We start from the raw sequence: 19,842 nt of genomic DNA, 5'->3' as shown, positions 1-19,842 counted from the left end.
GCCTCTGAATTATGAGAAATCCTTATTGGGGATGTCTTGAAGAAAAGGCTCAAAAGGGATCTCCCATGATATAAGCTTCATTTTTTTCCTGCTGCAGGCTACATTATCAGAATATTTATCATATCTTCCAATAAGCCTGTTAATGAACTGATCATTTTTAACGACAATAATTAGGAGGCTGGATGTGTATTTTTAGTTCTAGAAATAAACCATAATGTCATACATTTCCAGGACTTCTCCACTGCTTTTCAGCCTTGCACTTACTGCTTTGCACAGAACATCATCTTTCCCTAAACAGATATTGTTAAGAGAAGATAATCTAATGAAGAATATAAATGTTATGGAATATTGGCTTCATAAAAGTGAAAATATGCTGGATAAAATCTGAAGATTGACTGCTTTTTTTTATTCTATAAGTGTCTGTTTCCCAAACATGCCATGCACACTTTTGGGTCTAATCACAGTGAAAGCAAAAATTTGTGTGGAGTCAAAATTGTCAGCTAACAACAGTTGTTGCTCAAGTTGTTTCTCCATTTCATTTCTGACTCACTGTTTTTGTGTTTCCTTGCAGTTTTCCACTTGTCCCACAGAGTCACTCGGGTGGTTCCAGAAAGTGCTCTGCTGATTGTCCTTGGTCTTTTCCTTGGTGGCATTGTATGGGCAGCAGATCACCTTGCCTCCTTCTCTCTGACACCAACTGTATTTTTCTTCTATTTGCTGCCCCCCATTGTTTTGGATGCTGGATATTTTATGCCAAATAGATTGTTCTTCGGAAATCTTGGCTCCATCCTTTTGTATGCAGTCATTGGGACAGTCTGGAATGCTGCCACAACTGGTTTATCTCTCTACGGTGTCTATCTGACAGGAATAATGGGTAAGTTAGAGCTGTGAAGACACCATTATGAATGCCACTGTATATACTGTTAGATGGGTGATAAGTTACAATGTAACAACTCTTTCCAGCAGAAAAATTCAATTTTAATGGGAGCAATTTGTAATATCTTTATCAATTTTAAAAATGTCCTTTTCCTTAGGGAAAAGTCTTCCCTAACAAAAGTATAAAAGCTACTTGAATCCATGTCTCTCATACTGTCCTGCTCTAAATGTGTGTGCACACTCTCAGGGTAAAGCTCAGGACTCTTTCTCTAATGGACATCTGGACAAAAATAAACACTAAAGGGCTTGTTTCTTTCTGCTGTGATAGAAACCTTAAAAATTACTCTGAAACGAAAGTGTCTTCCTGAAGTCAGCTTTAGTATTATGTGTTATTTTTACTGTTATTTAATATTAAATATTATTATTGTATTTAATGCTATTAATGCAATTCAGTGATATTTATAATAAGTGTTATCCAATATTAAGTGGCTACTGAGTGGGTATATATATGCATGACCCATGTGCAGACACATCTCTTTTGCATTTTCTGAGTCTGGAAATTGTAACTGAAGATCAAGAAGTTTTACAGAATGAAGTAGCAGATGTCTTACTAAAAAAAAGAAAAAAAAGGAAGCCATTTTAATGGGAGCAGTCCCAAGGGGCTTGAAGGGGTGGCTGACGCACAATTTCCTAGACCACAATTCCAAAAAGTGAGGTTTTCCTATTGCTTGTGCTTTCCCCAGAGGAGCTGTGGATGGCCCATCCCTGGCAGTGTTTAAGGCCAGGTTGGATGGGGCTCTGAGCAACCTGGTCTAGTGAAAGGTGTCCCAGGTGGTGGAACTGGAGGGTGTAAGAAGTCCCTTCCACCACAAGGCATTCTATGATTCCAAGCCACACTTTGTCTTAATTACACTGTGATGTAAGGGCACAGGGCTGCCAGAAGAGACACAGAACAGCAGTACTTAATCTCTAATTTCATTTAAGACTCATGTTATGTAATTGCAGATGTTTGTAATATGGACAGCTATGATGGATACATTTTAGATATCTACCTTATTATAACTCTTATTTTAGAAGCAGTAATATTTTCTTAAGAAAATACAAAGGTGACAGCTCAGATGCAAAAATCTTTGACATTTTATAGGTAGATAAGAGGTTTACTGTGCTTTAAGCAATATATTTAATCCACAATATCACATTTATAATTAAAATCAAGTGTTCAGAAAGAAAATATATGACAGCATATTTCTACTGCAGATTGGAAAAGGATTTCTTTATTTAAATATCCAAGATGGTTGGAACAATTAAAAAATATGACCAAAAGTATTTTCTTAAAAACCTGTTATTGGAAATATAATGTATTACAATTACTTTAAAAATATGTTGCTATAGGTCATTAAAGGGGAAGGATTGATTTCCTTACTACATGTGAAATAGAAAAGTTGATTGTTTTCCAAAAAATATTATTTTAGGAGGAAAATTCACTTAAATTATTCTTCTCCTCCCAATCTGTAAACAACTCATGACTAACTGCAAAAGCTGGGTTTGATGGTTATATGTCCTGCTTCAGATCAGAATGCAAATCTTTTAGTGACAATACATACTAGAACTCTGAGCTTACAGCTACACAGAACAATCAGCCCCTACCACAGGTGACAGCTAAAGGTCTACAAGAGAAATATGGGGATGTTAATAAAGGTGAACAATAAACTGACATGTCTGGCAAACTTTAATGTTTAGAAAGAACATTATTTGTGTACTGTGGGGACCTGTCTTTGCCATGAAGACATACTAGAGTTCTAATTCCAGCTGTGAAAAAGGCCGGACAAGGCTGTCCCTGATTCAAACTATGTCATTCTCCAGCAAAGCTGAGTAGGAGTCTAAAATATCTACATGACACAGACTTACTAATCTGCTAAATCTATTGTGTTGACCTCCAAGAGGTCAACAAGATCTAACCGCCACACTGTGAAAAACCTTGCTGTTGTTACTTGCTGAAGATAGGAGAATGCTGAGTTGCTCAGTTTCTAGAAGAGTTCATAGTACCTTCTGATTGAAGCTCCATGGCTTATTTCTATCCCATTTGTTCTACAATTGAAGCGAATAATGATAAAAGTAATATAATTAAAATGTAGAAATGTAAATCCACTACAGACTAAGATGAACTAAAACCAAATGACTTCTAGCTTTGTCATTCAGTGGGCTTGTAGTACTGTCCATCAAGATAAGAATGCATAATCCAAACTGGATTGCATAGATTTCCTACATAAATAAACATAAAAGCAGCTCTTTGTTTGAATTCAATACCCTTGAGATATAATAATTTGCAGAAGAAAAACAGAGAAGGTGGTAATGATGAAAAAATCCTTCTTTGGAACTGAAATAAAAAAAAATAGCACATTAATTGTTAACCATTAGTCGTATCAGTCTGGTTCCACAGAATAGGAGGAATTACGTAATTGCTGATTGCAGTGAACTGGTCACTGTCCACTGGCAAACTAACACTTGCAGTATTGTGGTTGTGACTAGTTCTTCGAACAACTTTTCCTGTACAATCTAGGTCATAGCTGCAACGTTCTGACTGTGTCTAAAAGTCTTAAACTGGGCCCAGTGAACGTATCTTGGTCAGGTGTCACTGGTGTGCTGGAGGAAGTCATGGTCGTGTACCAATTGAAAATAACTGCTGTTATTACTCTAAATGAAAGTCTGATTTAGAAACTACAGGCCTCTTGACAGTGCTTTGTAGGAATTATAGATGTGTCCTAATCTCCCCATAAATATTTGCTTACTAGATTTGCAAGTCTTCAAAGAATGTACCAATGATTATAATTGGTAACACATAAAAAAGATAAGCAATCTCAGTGAGCCAATTTATTTTCAAACTTTACAATCTATTATACCCTGATATCTGATAGGTATTGTCATTGGGCTTGTTCCTTCCTTAGGCCTGCCTGAGAAGGACAACATTTGGTGGAACCATTGCTTAGATTTAGGTTCAAGGCTGTTCTTAGAACTTTTGGCACAGACTTAAGGTTACTAACTCAACCCCACTTGCATGCTAAAACTGATAGGCTCAGTCCTTGTTCACAGCCCCATAGGTCCAAGCATGAACAAGACTATTTATCTTCTTGAAAAAATAAGGTAGTTATACATCTGTGCAAGCTATGAATCTCTGTTTTCAGGGCCATACCAAGATCCCTACAAACTATACAGAAACCTTGATGATATTCTGATTAGCAAATAGTAGCTAAGAGAATATATACATCTGCAGCTCCACCAGAATATTGGGCATTGTCACATGTAACAGGGTGTTGTCTACTCCTGCCTCTGACTGCCCATATAAGGATCCTTTTCTTGAGTAAATAAGCCTATGCCATTTTGTATCAAAACAATTTGGAATCTGGTTTCTGTTTCCATTACATTCTAAGCACAAACCAATTTGAATTTGAAAAATTGCCTTTCAGAGTTCTTTCTAGAGGGGTGGCCGTGTTGTTCTGGAAGCACCTTACAGGCACTATTGATCCCATGGCTATGGCTACTGACTGTCATTGTCTGACTCATGCTTCAAAACCATTTAATTAGATTAATTTCTTCTTTACCTGTAGAAATCATGCCTCATAATTTTGGGCATGGGCCTCTGCATTGCGTTTTAATAAATGAATTCTCAACCTGTTCCTTCTTTGCTCTTCCTCATACGATTTTTGGCAACACCACTTATTCATGAACCTTGCTTCCTCCATCCATTAATGAACACAAAGGGAATTTTACTGCTCAGAAATCTTTTCCCTAGAAAAAAATGACTAGGTTTCCACTTCTGATTTCATGAAGAGGGTAGATTTTGCTAGGTATTTAGGAAGCTGAGCAAAGCATTTTTTGTGGCTATACTACTTTTCTTTTTCTGCTACTTTTAAAATGACAGTGAATGCTTCTCTTGGTCTGTTGCATAACTGAACAAAATAACTTTAATAACTAAAAACAGATTAAAAAAAATACTGGGTTACACAGTCACCAGAGTTTTGTACCTTCGAAACTTTTGAAATCATTGCCAAAATTCCTTAGGGGCTACAACACAAACATGTTGAGGTACATTTTGGTCCTTCATCTATTTTTATGGTCCACTTGCAGACAATTTAACAGCCTCATGAATCCTAATTTGGGAACAAGTAGCTTAACTGCACCTATCAGTGAGTAAGGAGGCCACAATTGGTGTTCAGTTATACTGAGTGCAGTTAAACACTACTGTAGCAGTTCTTAGTGACCAAAAGTCAAATTTGACCTGTGACATGAAAAATTTTGGAACATTTACTTCAGAAGTGCTGGTATGGTCCTCTTAACATCTTGTGAGTTCTCAGTTATCCTGGCATAATTTAGTCAAGTTAGACAAACCATGCCCCACACAAATAGAAAGCTAGTTTAGATCTGGAACTGTCTTGTCACAAGAACAGGCCAGTACTGGTCCTGCTCCCAGAAGTAATTTTGATCCACATGGACCAATGCTGAATCACACAAAACTTGTAGGACACAACATGACTCAGTGCAGAACTTTTTAAGTAGTCACTGTAACACGCTTTCCAGATTGATACCTTGGCATGTCTATTTTCCAGTATTTGGCATTATCTGTAATATCCCAGTCTGTCACTGCTATTGATAATACAGAGATTATTCTGCTTATAATTTGTTTGCTTTGTTTTTGTAGGTGAACTGGAGTCTGGGTTGCTGGACTTCCTCCTCTTTGGCAGCTTAATTGCTGCTGTGGATCCTGTAGCTGTTCTGGCAGTGTTTGAAGAAGTCCATGTCAATGAAGTTCTATTCATCATTGTTTTTGGAGAATCACTTCTGAATGATGCTGTAACTGTGGTAAGTAAATTACATATCCCAAAGTCAACCTAACTCAAGGGGATTTCTTCTGAAGTGCATTTTTCCCTTTAAAGCAACACTGTACTCTCTGTGTGTATCTACACATGGGCTACTGTAGTGCAGCTCATGGTGTTTTCTGTCTTGCTTACAAACATCAGAGATTTGAGCATGAAAGCTATTTGGAGCTGGTAAGTGACATAAAACACACAGTCCTTGGTTAGACACTCCAAATGAAGTTTAAGGGGCGCATGTTTTATTTGCCTTTGATGTTTAAGTAGGGCTTTCATGACTTAATGAAATCAGTTCCAGGGATTTTAAGTCTTCCTTTGCTGTTATTTTTTAATGCACATACATTTTCTCTATATTTGTGTTATGCTCATAATATATATGCATACCTCCCTTAGTTTTACTTTGATCAGATGTTTATCAAACAGATATATAACAAAGAGCCAGTATGGGGAAAAAAAAAAAAGTGTGACTTTTTAGAAAGTTTCTGATTTTTTTTTTGCAAACATTTTTCTTTTTATTTAGAAAGGCTTTAACAGACGTAGCAGAATCCCAGATTTCTACTGATTTTTATTTTGATTGAAACACCTTTTCACACAATTTTTTTCCCCCGAATAAAACTGTCAATAATTTTGTAGTGCAGTGCTAGTGGTCAGGGACCAGGAAGTCCTAAGGCAGAAAGATGCCATGCAACAAAGTTGCTGTGCAACTTCAGTTGACTTTTGGATCATTTACAATTCCTGCTCCTGCCTATCTGCAAGGGAGGGTAAGACATGTTCATGAGGCTCAGTGACTTAACTTCTTGCAGCCAAGGAAGCAAAACACTCCAAGGTCATTGGCAGCAGCCTAACTGTTCACATGAGTTTGAAGATGACAGTATGGCTTCCAGAGAAACCTAACTGCCCTTGGATATTGGTATCACTAGTACTTCTGGGGTATTGCCAGAATTAAAATAAACCTCTGATGAACTCAAGTATCAACATCACTGGCTTTCAAAAGGAAAGGAGATTTTGTCACTGTGAAATGAACACAGTCTACAAATAAAAGACAGTTTGATTGTTCATTGATGAAAAAATAGAAGAGCAAGTATGATCCAGAGGTAGAAAGCACAGCCTATGATGAAATTTGAAACAGTGGAGTTACTACCTTGAGAAAGGAAAGACTGGAAGACTGAAAATAGTGGATGATATAGCATTCTTTAGACATAAATATGTAAAAGACGACTGGTACAGAAAAAAAGTAACCTGTATACCATGACTGTGTGAATACTATAAGAATTATCAAGTTTAGCTGCAACAAGGAAAGCTGAGAAAACCACAGTAAAGTCCTCATTAACCACTGGACGAAGTAAGAGCAGATTAAATTGGTATGTCTCAAAAATGATACTCATGTAAACCTTCTTAGGCACTGGTATGGATAAGGTGAATTCATTATTTTCAGCTCAATCACTGTTAGCCAATTATTCAACAAGTTTTAGCACAATCAATATATTCTCTTTTATGTTAAACTTATTCAACATATTTCAATTCAGTATCTTATTATTAGCATCTTATTATTGTCTTATTAAGTATCTTATTTATCTTATACATGTGAGTAAATGAATCTTTCCAATACCTGGATTTTACCGTGAGAAGTGCTTTAGAAAACACACCTATATGTAACAATGCTTCTTATACATAGGGGACATATTGAAGTGAGAAATGTATTGCTGTGAGGTGTTATTTTTTTATTTTAAAAAAAATTGTTTCTTCTTGGCCCATTGCATTTCTTTTATTTTGAGAAAATATAAAATTGTCCCTTGAGACAGAATTTCCCTCAGTCAAACTCAATTTCAGACTTCATAATGTTTAGGCCCCTAAGGAGATTATTTTAATAGGCTCAATTTAGGAGCAATTATTAAATTAGTCTACTTTTCTTTCCAGGTGCTGTACAATGTGTTTGACTCTTTTGTTGCTATAGGTGCAACGAATGTGACGGGGATTGAATGTCTCAAAGGCATAGGTGCGTAGAAGCGAATTCTGTATCATACAGTTGGTGTATATATGCAGTATTTTAAACAAAATATTACTATTATGCTATTGGTAACGGTTATTTTTCAGCCCTTTTCATTATTACTTATATTCACACACTCTTAAGGCATAGGCAAATGTATTAAGAAAATTAATAAATAAACATTCCTGAATATTTGGGAAACAATCAGATCTTTCTTCTTTTGAGGAGACTCAACAGATGTGGAGTTCATTTGCTGAGAGCTATATATCTTTTCTTTGTATTTAATTGCATTTCCCTAATTTCAGCCTATGCTCTCCCTGCATTCCAGGAAAGTCCACACTGCATACAAGCATTGCCACTCCCTATCACTGATCACCATCAAGCAATGTTTGCCAGTAACTATCAAGAAATTTTCCCTGAAAAATTAGTCACTTGTTCCCATTCCAAGCATTGCATGAAACAAAATTATCTTATGAATAAATGTTTTAATAGTGACCTTGTCATATTCTATAATATGTTTTTGTGAAAATAATTGTTTACAGAACATGGGAAAAAATAGCATAAAGAAATGCAGTGGGTTTGAATAAAAGTAAAATGGTGAGGCTTAACAGAAGTAGCCTTGTTTTTCTACAGAATGCTACCTTCACATTCCAAGTGCTCAAAAGCCTTGAGCCTAGAAATGAATTTCACATGTCCTCCAAATTTTTCTGTGATTTACTGGCCATTTGCTGTCCTCTCTCTGGAAGAGAACTAGTTCAAACCAATATATGTCTATGGTTTAAACTGAGTTAGGTGTTTTGTTTTGCAGTGTCATTCTTCGTGGTGAGCCTCGGTGGGACACTAGTTGGCATTTTCTTTGCATTCCTGCTCTCATTGGTCAGTCGTTTCACCAAGCATGTGAGGATCATTGAACCTGGATTTGTGTTTATCATTTCCTACCTGTCCTACCTCACAGCAGAGATGCTTTCTCTTTCTGCCATCTTAGCGTAAGTCTCTTTTTATTACTGCCTACGAAGGGGATGAGAAGGGAATATGGTTTTTAAAAACATTGACAGGAAAACCTAAATTATATGGGACAGCTACAGAATATGACACTCATTAAGTTTATGCTGGTAATACTATGTTCACACTGCACTAGATTATAGTTTGCCAATCCTGTCATTCAGCCTTGAAAAGGAATGCAACTTTTCCAGGATCTGCTGAGCAACATGAGAACTCCTTTGCAAAATACAGACATGACTCTTTTTTCTCTGTTATTAATAATACTTCAAACTTAACAGTTGTCCATGTGTGCTGACATCTTTCCCTATAACTTGAAACTAAAGCAATATTTTTCTAAGGCACTGTGTAAATGTCACTATTCTCTGTTCTCTCTCTCTCTCTGTCTTGGCTGGCCATTGAGGTTTGCCTCAATGCTGCCTGTTTTGGCTTGAGTACTTCTGTGGTCTTTCTACTCTTAGTCTCCATTGATTCCCAGCATACTTTTCTTCCCAGTTTTGCTTGTCATGTTTGTAGATGATATAGTAAGTGTATTCAAGTTCTGAAAATCTTTCTGCAAATAGATCATAAGTTTAAGATTATGTCTAATACAAACAAGGTTTAGAAATTTGCATTGAAAGCAGTATGGTAATCTGAAGAGAATTACATTCTGTTATGTTCTAATGAAATCCTGTGTTCGGGCCACTTGAGGTCACATCAACATGTATGTTTGAGATATGCTTTTTACCAAGGATAGACTCCACAAGTGCTCGTGAATGTATCTTTTCTTAGGAATTAATAGTGGGTTTTTATCACTATGTGACAGACAGATGGAAATAATATTAAATGTTGCAACACATATTTTCAGAACAATTACTTCTTTTTCTAGGATAACCTTCTGTGGCATTTGCTGTCAGAAATATGTCAAGGCTAACATATCTGAACAGTCTTCTACAACTGTAAGATACACTATGAAAATGCTAGCCAGTGGAGCAGAAACTATTATCTTCATGTTCCTGGGTATTTCAGCTGTGGATCCAGATATCTGGACTTGGAATACGGCTTTTATTCTGTTGACTCTAGTCTTCATCTCAGTATATAGAGTTATTGGTAAGAGAGTGACCTTCCTGTTCTTGCATTGTACTGCTGATGCAATCACATATTCTTTAGCCCTCACCCCAAAAAATATTTGGAGTTGTAGGTTTGCTCCTTTTAAAACATTCAATTTATTTTAGTTGAATTTATTGTTGGATTTGGATTAGACTAGTAGAGTAAATTCTACAGTAAGTTCTGTCATATGCTGAAAATATAGCAGGATGTAATTTCTGATGATGTGTGAGGACATGAGTAGCGCAGCAGTTAAAACGAATCATTCAGTGGCTAACCTTTGTTGACCCAGCAAATGGTTCTGGCAAAATCTCCCAGTAAAATGGACTTTGTTCTTTAATTTGCAGCCTAACAAAAGATGTGACTCTTGTCAGCCGTACCTTTCCTTCAGTTCTTTCAATTTAGCACTAAAGAGATTGTCTTAAGCTAATGTTATGGTTGACTTCAGGTTTTAGGCACACAGTGATATCAGACCATACATAATTACATTGCAGGTTCTCTGGCTTAAGAAATAATTCTCAGGGACTGATGAAAAACTGAGTAAATAAGGCTGTGGCAGGTAGGGATTACCTACTGTCAATTTACTGGGTTTATATAAGTTTGCAAACATTTCAAAATACCAACAATGATTTGCCTAGCCACATAGTTCTGCTGTAGTTTTGCTAAAATGGCAAAAAAGGTGTAGAATGTGTTACTTGTAGAGAGTAACACACATGGGAATTTGGTGTATGTGCTTACACCTGGAAATAAGTTAAACCAGCTTATTTGCCTGTTTTGTCTTGACTTAATTTCAAACGACAGGTCACACACCTATCTAGCTGGCAGTTTTCCTAGATTGTGTTCTTATTCTCCCTAGAAGCTCCTGAGCTGAATGAAGTGCCTAGCTCCGTGCCCTCCTTTTCTAAATATTCTGCAAGCATTGTTGATTTAGCTGCCTCTCAGTAACTACAAATGTGCCTGAAGTGTTTTAAAAGAGTTTTCAGTGTCTTTTCTTTGACACTTTTTGTATTCCTCAAATGAGTGGTTAACAATACTGCTATAGATGTGATGATAAGTAAATAGTAAATATTCAGCAATAAGAACCCATTTAAGTAATTGATCTTAGACGTGTACAAATTACTAAATACCTGATGATATTGGGCCTTACATAATTGCAATTCTCATTCCCTGGAGGAGTCAGATTGGTAGAATTTCCAAGGTCCCCTCCTCCAGAGGCTGTCCTTTACAGTGACAAGACACTTCTCTTGGTATGAGTTCAAAGTTCTCTAAAAAGAGAAGAATCTGTTTTGCACTGGTTAACAGCCCTGGCCTGCTGCAGTGGGAAACACATGCCATGCCAATCACAGGAGTGGTGAAGCTGTTTTCCCTCTGTTTGGAGGGAGTTCTGGGATACACTGAGATAGCTAGAGCCTTAGGTCTCCTGCAGCAGGCAGCATCTCACCTGTAGGTCTGGAGACAGTGTTAGCATAGCTAAACAACCCTTCATAAGACTATGACTTGTCTTACAAAATGTAATTTTCAGTCATTTGCAAAGGGTACCACACTTACTCCCTAAATAAGTGCTGTTTTAACCTGTTTCTGTTAAATGGCCCTGTGCATATCACTGGTAATAGTGCTAGAAAATCTATTCTTTCTTAGTGAATTCCAAGGTCAGCACATGGCAGAACTTTCCCTCGAGTGCCTGTGCTAGAGGGCAGCACTCTCAGAAGAGCTGCTGGCTCACAGAAGCAGCTTCATTTAATTCCTTCAGCTTGATATAATGAGAAGGCACCAAGTGGGCAACACAGTGATAAGAGGGGGAAGTAGATGGTGAAGATTGTTATAAAGGCAGTCTGGTGGCACCATTTCTGTTACAGCTGGGATATTGATGTTCCATAAGCGTGTTTTTAGACATGCTGACATTTGTTTGTTACAGGTGTTGTTATACAGACCTGGATTCTTAACCGCTACAGAACTGTCCAGCTGGAGATAATAGACCAGGTGGTGATGTCCTATGGTGGACTACGGGGAGCAGTTGCTTTTGCTCTTGTTGCACTTCTGGATGGGAATAAAGTGAGAGACAGAAAGCTGTTTGTCAGCACAACTATAATTGTTGTGTTTTTTACTGTTATATTCCAGGTAATTTAACTTCTTAAACATGCTTCTTGCAAGGAGAAGGAGTCCCCCAAATGTACTGAATGCTTAAAGCAGTTCTCAGTTGAAGGTTGCATATTGTTTCACTGAACTGAAAACATAATTGAATTTGTAATTTTAGTAACAAAGATCCTATTTTATGTTTTCATGTGGGACCACATGGGGCAAAACACAATTTCCTCTGCGCTAAAAATTGTTCAGTCTTAGCTGCTTGGTATTAATAGTGCCAAGTTAATATCTGATTAAACATCCTTCACCTCATAAGTGAATAACTGAACAACTATAGGGAACAGTGCTTTTAATGGGTAGATACAGTCATTAAGCTGATCTACCTGAGTCTTAGTCCTTGTTTTAAAATATAGCAGCAAGCAGTAGGACAAGAAAGTATTTAACATCCAAACAAAATAGCACCTTCTGGATGAAAAAAAAAGTAATTTAAATGAAAATATGTCAGTAGATAGCAGCTTACAATATTTTCTGAAGTGTATTACAGAAAGTTTAGTTGCATTCACAAACTCCTGAATTGTGGAGAAAATACCACATTCAGTGGCATAGAAAAGACTTCTACTCTTCCACTACCATATTTTTCCTACACATGATATATTTTTCCACTGTTGTCTTTTCAAACCTTTGTAATAGGAGCTGAGGGTACTGTATTATTTTATTTCTAGAAGGAACAGAAATCAACTGAGAAAGTATGAGAACCACCAAGTAAAACACAAACGTGCTTTATTTCTGTTTAAACAGCTGGAGGAAAGTCTTAAGAGAACTTCCAAGCATTTATTGTCATGTTTCAATCCTTAGGGGCTGACTATCAAGCCTTTGGTACAGTGGCTGAAAGTGAAGAAAACTGAACACAGAGAACCAAAACTAAATGAGAAACTTCATGGCAGAGTAAGATATTTTAAAAAAACCTCATGGTATCTTTTGCATTTTTACAGAGCACCTTAGGAGAAAACAAAATTGTTACTGAAAACGTCTTTTTTCGTAAGGAAGTGGGCTATCAAATTTCAAGAGCAAAATCCTTCAAACATTTCAAAAGTTATTTGTATGTTGCTGTTTCTCTATGGTTGGAGTCCTATGAGAGGATATTCATATGAAAGTTCTGGTCCTTCACTTGAGAATTCAATGGGGCTGGGAGTACTGGGGAAAGAGCACAGATGGAATATGCTTCTTTGTCTTCATCTAAATGAGAAGGATGATTGATAACTGCTAGGGCAAAGCATGTCCAAAAATTTTATTTTTATTTCTCAAAAACTTAATTTTTGGAAAAGGTATGAAAGCAGGCTTTGTAGCTTGCTTATTACATAGAAAAATACTCTGCTGCCCAGTACAGAATAATTATATACTGAAATTCCAGACTAATGACAACAGTTTTAATTCAATGTGAATATTGTGTCCCAGGATTTCTTTAGAAATCCTTTCTTTAGAAACCCTTTTAGAATATTTTGGAACACAAACCCTTCCAATTGACTTTCACACCACATTATAAAGTTTTCATTAAGTAAAAGAAAACATAACTTTCAATATAAATATAGGTTAAAGGATGGAAGACTATAAGACATCACAAAATCATCAAGGTTGGAAGAGATATTCAAGAACATCCTGTCCAATCATCAACACATCACCACCATAGTCATGCCTAAATCATATCCCCCAGTACCACACCCAGACAGTTCCTGAACACTTCTGGAGACAGTGACTCCACCACCTCCCTGGGCAACTTATTCCAGTGCTTACCACTGATTCAGAGAAAACTTTTTTTTTTGAAATCTAATCTGAACTTCCCCTGGCACAACTGAGGACCATTTCCTCTTGTCCTTTCACTTGAGACATGACAGAAGAGGGTAACACCCACCTGCCTACAACATCCTTCCAGATAGTTATAGAGAGTGAGTCTCCTTTTCTCCAGGTTTAACAATCTCAGCTCCCCCAGCTGCTCTTCACAGGACTTGTGTTCCAGACCTTTCCCCAGCTTCGTTGCCCTTCTCTGGACATGCTCCAGCACCTCAATGTCCTTTCTGGAGTTAGGGGCCCAGAACTGGACACAGGACAAGAGATACAGCCTCACCAGTGCCAAATGTCAGTCCTGCTGTTCCAAACCTCACACCTGTATATTCTGCAGTAATCATTCCAATGTTCAGAGTGAAATGTTAATAACCATACCCAGAAAAAGTCCAAATTGTACCTGCAGCTACCTTGGTATGAATCAAGAGTTATAAGCCTCCAGATTTCTATCAGCCAGATAATATACTCAGTATGAAATTTTGCCCTAGATACTAAAAGAACGGTGCCTGCTTCTACTCTGAGGGGAGTATGAACTTCTGAAAAATCTAAAAAGAATCACTGTGGAAACTGCTCAACTGAAATAATCACCTACACTAATAGTGGCAGATGCACTTAATAGAGCAGAAATGGAGATGGTAAAATGAGTCCATAAAAGTTTTAAAATTGAATGTTAAAGTGGGGGTTTAAGTACCTTCTCATTGAGACCCTTGTAATTCAAGAATACTTAGTGAATTTATGAAGAACTGGTTAGAAGGTTCAGGACCTTTGAAGAAAAGCTTACAGTAGTTAGTACTTCCTTCCGTAAATGGGGAAAAATTTTTATAACAGCCATAAAACTATTCTGCATAGTCACCTGGTACAACTTGAAATAAATTGAGCTATTTTCTAATTATGCTTTTTTATTTCTGTAAAGATATTAATTCCACTCTCACTTTCCTAGGCCTTTGATCACATTCTTTCTGCTATAGAAGACATTTCTGGACAAATAGGGCATCATTATCTGAGAGACAAGTAAGTAGTAATCAATTTAGAATCTTGAAACACTGCTAGGAAATATTATCTGTACATTATAACCTTTTAAGCCTGTGAGCTTAGGGAAAGTAAGGATGCTAAATGTAGTTAAAGAGGTTGCATACTGAAAATATTGTAAATACAGCAAATGTCAATACAGTGTATTTTTGTCCCCTTGCAACTCAAATCTTTCCTTTCTCTTCCACAGTTCAGGTTACGCCTTTGCAGGTGCCTCAGTTCACATACAGGGGTCATTCTCTCAAGATTAGAGAACTGACTATTTGCAGAAGTTTTCACCTAGAATGTTAATGTTGTTTTTCTTTGTGCTACTACACTTCATGAACACTATTTATGTGTGAGGCACTAAAAAACCTCAGCTACAACTATGCTAGCTGTTTATCCTATCTCTACAAAGATGTGTTCAAAACCTGTGAAAGTTATGGCAGAAGGTGCTCTGAAATTGCTCTGACAGTTTCAGCCTATTAGTCGGAAACCAATAGTGAACCATCTCCTCTGTTTATAGTTGATTCATCTAGAGAGAAGCAAAATTATTCAGCTGAAAGATACACCATTTCCTTTAAAGTACATGTGAAGATTTACCCTTGTGATGGACACACTTCCATACCTAGATGAATAAATGTGGAAAAAAGGACATTAAATCTGGACATCCTTAAGAGTGTTATTTTAAGTTAGGCCATTCTCTCCCTGGAGTCAGGTTGTTTCATAGGTGCACTCACAGTTTTGACCTGCTAACCTCTTGCTGACTCAACATGCCAATTCCAATCCAAAAGCTATGTGGTTGTGTTAACTTTCTGCAGAGGACATCCCTAATGCTTTTTGAGAAGCTGAGTCTGTTAGCTTAGGTTTAACATTAACATGCAAATGATACAATTCTTAGGCTGAAGCTAGATTGTACTGGAACTCAAGAAGAATTGCTCACCTGCATCCAGTTATAGAGACAATCTCCTTCCTTTCCTTTTGCTCTTCATTTATTTATGCAATAAAAAATTTTCCTGAGGCACTACAGACAGAACATCTTCTTTATTTTGGTCTAAGTTTGTAGTTTACTTTTCAGGAATAAATTTCCTATATATAATATAGGAAAATACATCTCCAGTTTCGATATATTAACTCAAAGATAGAGCTATATTTTTAAAGTGGCAGATTAGCATGTGACCTCTTGCATGTCAGAAAGTAATCCCCTTGAGTAAGAACAGAAGGAATAGCTTAATGTAGATTCATGGTTGAGTATGTGGTTTGATGACAAATGTATTTTGAATGAGACCATCTTAAGCCTGCCTTTTGGACTCTATGGACATGAAAGTGCTACTTCCACAAAGAAATGGCAACCCCTAGCATCCTCACTGACGGGTTTAGGTGTGGCAACATGAATTAAAGCCTTCTGGTCAGATGTTCTGGCAAGAGAAGAGGAATATTTGTCAATTATGTGAATAATATTTAACACAAAAAGGCTTAAGCAATCTGAATCAAAAGCTGTAAACTCAAAATTGTCATTGGGCGAGATGGATAGAGTAATTCTGAGCAGTAGTCTCCAAAGCTGCGTCATGCTCTTTAGATGAAGTGTTGAGGAAGTTAGAAGAAAATACAACAGCCTTTAATCTTTTCGATCCTAAACATGACAGGGCAGACATTCTACTATCAGACCATCTTGGAAGTGTAAATCATTGAATATACACATGGCTACCATCCCCAGAGCAGAGTACATCAGTGGCATGAATAAGGCCCTCTGGTAGAGTTTCTGGAAGGGCACTGTCATTCTGAACTGATTTTCTGGTCTTGCTGTCCTACAATACACCTGGGGAAAAGCAGATTACTTTCTCAACAAGGGAAGAAAATTAAATGTAATCAGAAGTGAAAAAATAAGGTAGCATAATATCCCAAAGTATGAAATGTGTTACTGACTCCAAAATGGGATACTGTAATCATAGCACTCTTGTAGTAGTGTTGGGTAAGCGAACGGATTAAATGCTTTGTGACAGCTGAATAAGTCTGTAGCAGGCTTTTCCTTGACTTTCTTTACATGTTAATTGAAAAGCTTCAAGACACAAATCCCTCACATTCCACCGTTCACCCTTTTTTTTAAAGTGTTTAGCTAAAAAAATAGCATTTATACTAAATTAAAAATGCTTTGAAACTAAAATTGCTTGTTGCCATTAACACAGTTTGTTTAAATTATCAGGTGGTCCAATTTTGATAGGAAATACCTCAGAAAAATACTGATGAGAAGGTCTGCTCAAAAATCAAGGGACCAAATCCTTAATGTTTTCCATGAGCTCAACTTGAAGGATGCAATTAGCTATGTGGCTGAGGTACTTATGAACACTTGTTGACATATTATAGTGTCATTTGGAATTTGTTTTTTTAAAATTTGTACTATAACCTAAAGTTGATCTATTGCAGGAGATGCCTAAAGGAAAACTATTTCCATCTCAGCTCTGCTTTGATTTTTTTTATTTTTGGGTTTGGTTTTTTTTTTTTTTTTTTTGGTTTTTTGGTTTTTTGATGTGTTTTGAGTGTCAGTATTGCTGGTTTGAGAAGCTGTAGTTCTCAATATTGTGCCTGATCGCCAAATGCTAGTATATTGTACTTACTTCAGTGTACGTATCTGTTGCATTTTACTGAATATCTTTGTTTCTATATTCATTACATGAAAAAAATACTGTAATTCTGCAGGGGTGCTGTCTTTCTAAGTGTGTCAACAGGGTCTGGCTCCTGCAGGATAGTGGGTCTATGTGATGACAAATCTGATTTGAAGAAACTCACTTCTCACATCACAAATGATGTGCATATGTGGCCAAAGTGTGGGACTGCTAATCTCAATCTGCCAGATCACTGTAGCATACACAAAAGAAAAAAAAAAAAAAAAAGGGTAACTTTAATTCAATGGGATCATAACCCCCATGATTCAGTAATTAGGGTAAAATCTACTACAAATATCTACTGCAATCAAGGAATTGTGAAGTTAGGGAAACTTAAGACTTGCAACAGGAGAAGTTTTTAAAGGAGATTTGAAGAAAGTTTTTGACCTTCTGCAGGAGTAGTGCAACAATGTTGCCTGATTGTGTAAGAGTTCTTCAGTATGAAACTAGTCACCTCAGTTCAAACTGCCATGAATGTGCAGTACTATTACAGTGTAAAGGATAGTTTTAAATTAAATATTTTTTAAAATGGTCTTCAAAATTATAATCTATCCATGCACATAATGTCAAATTGAATGTATTTTCACAGTTAGGTGATATACCAGGTAATTTCTTTAACTTAAATAAAAACTACTACTATCATTGATACTACTACTACTACCGCTAAGCTCCTTTTTTTTTTTTTTTTTTTTTTTTTTTTTTTTTTTTTTTTGAGCTAAAGCCAGGCAGTCTTCTTCAAACGAAACATATAATTTTGGAGATTGAATTCAGAAAACAAGATGAAATTCAGAAATTCTGTTAGTATGGAAGATGGAGAATAGTTCAACAAGACAAGCAAATTCTTCCTTTTGAGATTTTTGTAAATTATTAGTTTGGTTTTTAGACATCTGAACTCAAGAACTAATTTTCTTTCTTGCGATTCTTTCTGGGTCACACCTCAGAGGAAGAAAGTTGGATAATGACCTTGAGGCGGATGACCATGAAACTCATGTTCAGATTCATTGCAGAATCTGTTCAGTAGATTCATTACAATGTTTCTTCTCTTCAACAGATGCAAAGGGCTTTACAGATCACTAATACATGCAGATTTATAGAGTCAGAATTTTTATCCAATAATGTCTTTGATCCCATATAGGAAAGACAGATTTCTAAAAGTTAGATTAATAATTTTTTTAGGAGATGAAACACAAGGGAACTGCTTTTTGTTACCTTAGTCCAAATCCCACTTGTGTATATTGTTTCTTGCAGATAAATTCTGTTGGGCAAATGTCTACTGATCTGGTGACAATAGAAAAAGAATTGAAAGTCCTCCAAGTTCTACAGAAGTTTTGCAACATATTTTCTTCCAGCAGAAAATAATTATGAGCTGTGAATCCTAAAGTCATTTCACCTTTCTTACTTTAAAATTTTCTTTAATGATACATTGCTTTAAAAAGTTGTTAAAGCAATGTATCAAAAGAATGTATTAAAAGAAAACTTCACTTTGCAAATACATATTTGAACTAAATATCTACGAATTACAAGCTGACATTGAAATGGAAGCTATTTCTTCCAGGACAAGTAAAGACCTGCCTCCCCCAGCTACTCACTCTCTTCTTACTTACTTGCAAGAAATTGAGGAGTTTAAAAATGATTTTATATCTTTTTCTTTGTTTGACTCTGCTGCTGTGGTACATCTGTACAATGAATAAGAATTGAAAGAGTTCAGTCTCTAAGTAAATTCCTTACAGTTGAGAGGGGAGAACCTAAGCCAAGAAAAATGAAAATAACCCAGAGCAACTGAAGGGAAGTGACTTAAAATACTCATGGTTCATTACTTGTTCTGGCTAAAATACCTTCACTGATAAAATGGTATGATGTATGTATGAAACATTAAACTTGATTTGAAAAGAAAGTCAGATTCACTTAAGAAAATGGATGGGATGATATTCTCCCAGAATTCAATTTTATTAAACCTCAAGTTTTCTTCCTGCAGAGGCCACAGCGTATTTCTTAATGCCATTGGTAACCCACTGTGATACATATGTGGGCTACCACATCAAAAGAAAACATTTTTTTCCTTTGCTCCATGAATATGAAAATGTAAAGGGAAGACAGTACAATTAAAGTTGGAGAAATGTAGGTAAAATTTCTCTTCTGGCAGGGAGGTGATTTTTCTTGATTATTACTGCTTAAAATCTAGACACCTGCTATGTGATTTCACTTCACTGATTCAAAATCATAGATATTTCCAGCCTGTGTAACCACAATGTTAGTCAACAGATGCCTTTTAGCTAAGCAAGAGATTACTTAAGGTGCAGGGAAAGTATGAAGACATAAAACTAAGCTTTTTCCAGCCCTTCACTTCTGTGGCACCAGTTTTAAAACTGAAAGAAAATCTCATCTCTTCAATATCTCATCTTGTCATACCATAGCCTCTTTTAATATTTGCTGC

General features: G+C 36.4%; 1 protein-coding gene across 2 annotated transcripts in view; it reads left to right on the top strand.

Moving 5' to 3' along the window:
* The window catches only part of SLC9A3 (solute carrier family 9 member A3), a 57,111-nt gene that overhangs the window by 24,976 nt on the left and 12,293 nt on the right, over window positions 1-19,842 (top strand). For both annotated transcript variants that reach the window (XM_038160593.1, XM_038160604.1), the window contains exons 2-10: window positions 572-874; window positions 5,573-5,733; window positions 7,662-7,740; window positions 8,540-8,717; window positions 9,599-9,819; window positions 11,732-11,934; window positions 12,754-12,843; window positions 14,678-14,748; window positions 16,949-17,078. In XM_038160593.1, the coding sequence (XP_038016521.1) occupies window positions 572-874; window positions 5,573-5,733; window positions 7,662-7,740; window positions 8,540-8,717; window positions 9,599-9,819; window positions 11,732-11,934; window positions 12,754-12,843; window positions 14,678-14,748; window positions 16,949-17,078 (1,436 nt within the window). The remainder of the gene's footprint in view (window positions 1-571; window positions 875-5,572; window positions 5,734-7,661; window positions 7,741-8,539; window positions 8,718-9,598; window positions 9,820-11,731; window positions 11,935-12,753; window positions 12,844-14,677; window positions 14,749-16,948; window positions 17,079-19,842) is intronic.

Source organism: Motacilla alba, chromosome 2 (assembly GCF_015832195.1).
Source record: "Motacilla alba alba isolate MOTALB_02 chromosome 2, Motacilla_alba_V1.0_pri, whole genome shotgun sequence".
Lineage (NCBI taxonomy): Eukaryota > Metazoa > Chordata > Aves > Passeriformes > Motacillidae > Motacilla > Motacilla alba.
Note: the sequence above shows the minus strand (reverse complement) of the source record. Positions and strands in the feature narration are given on the sequence as shown.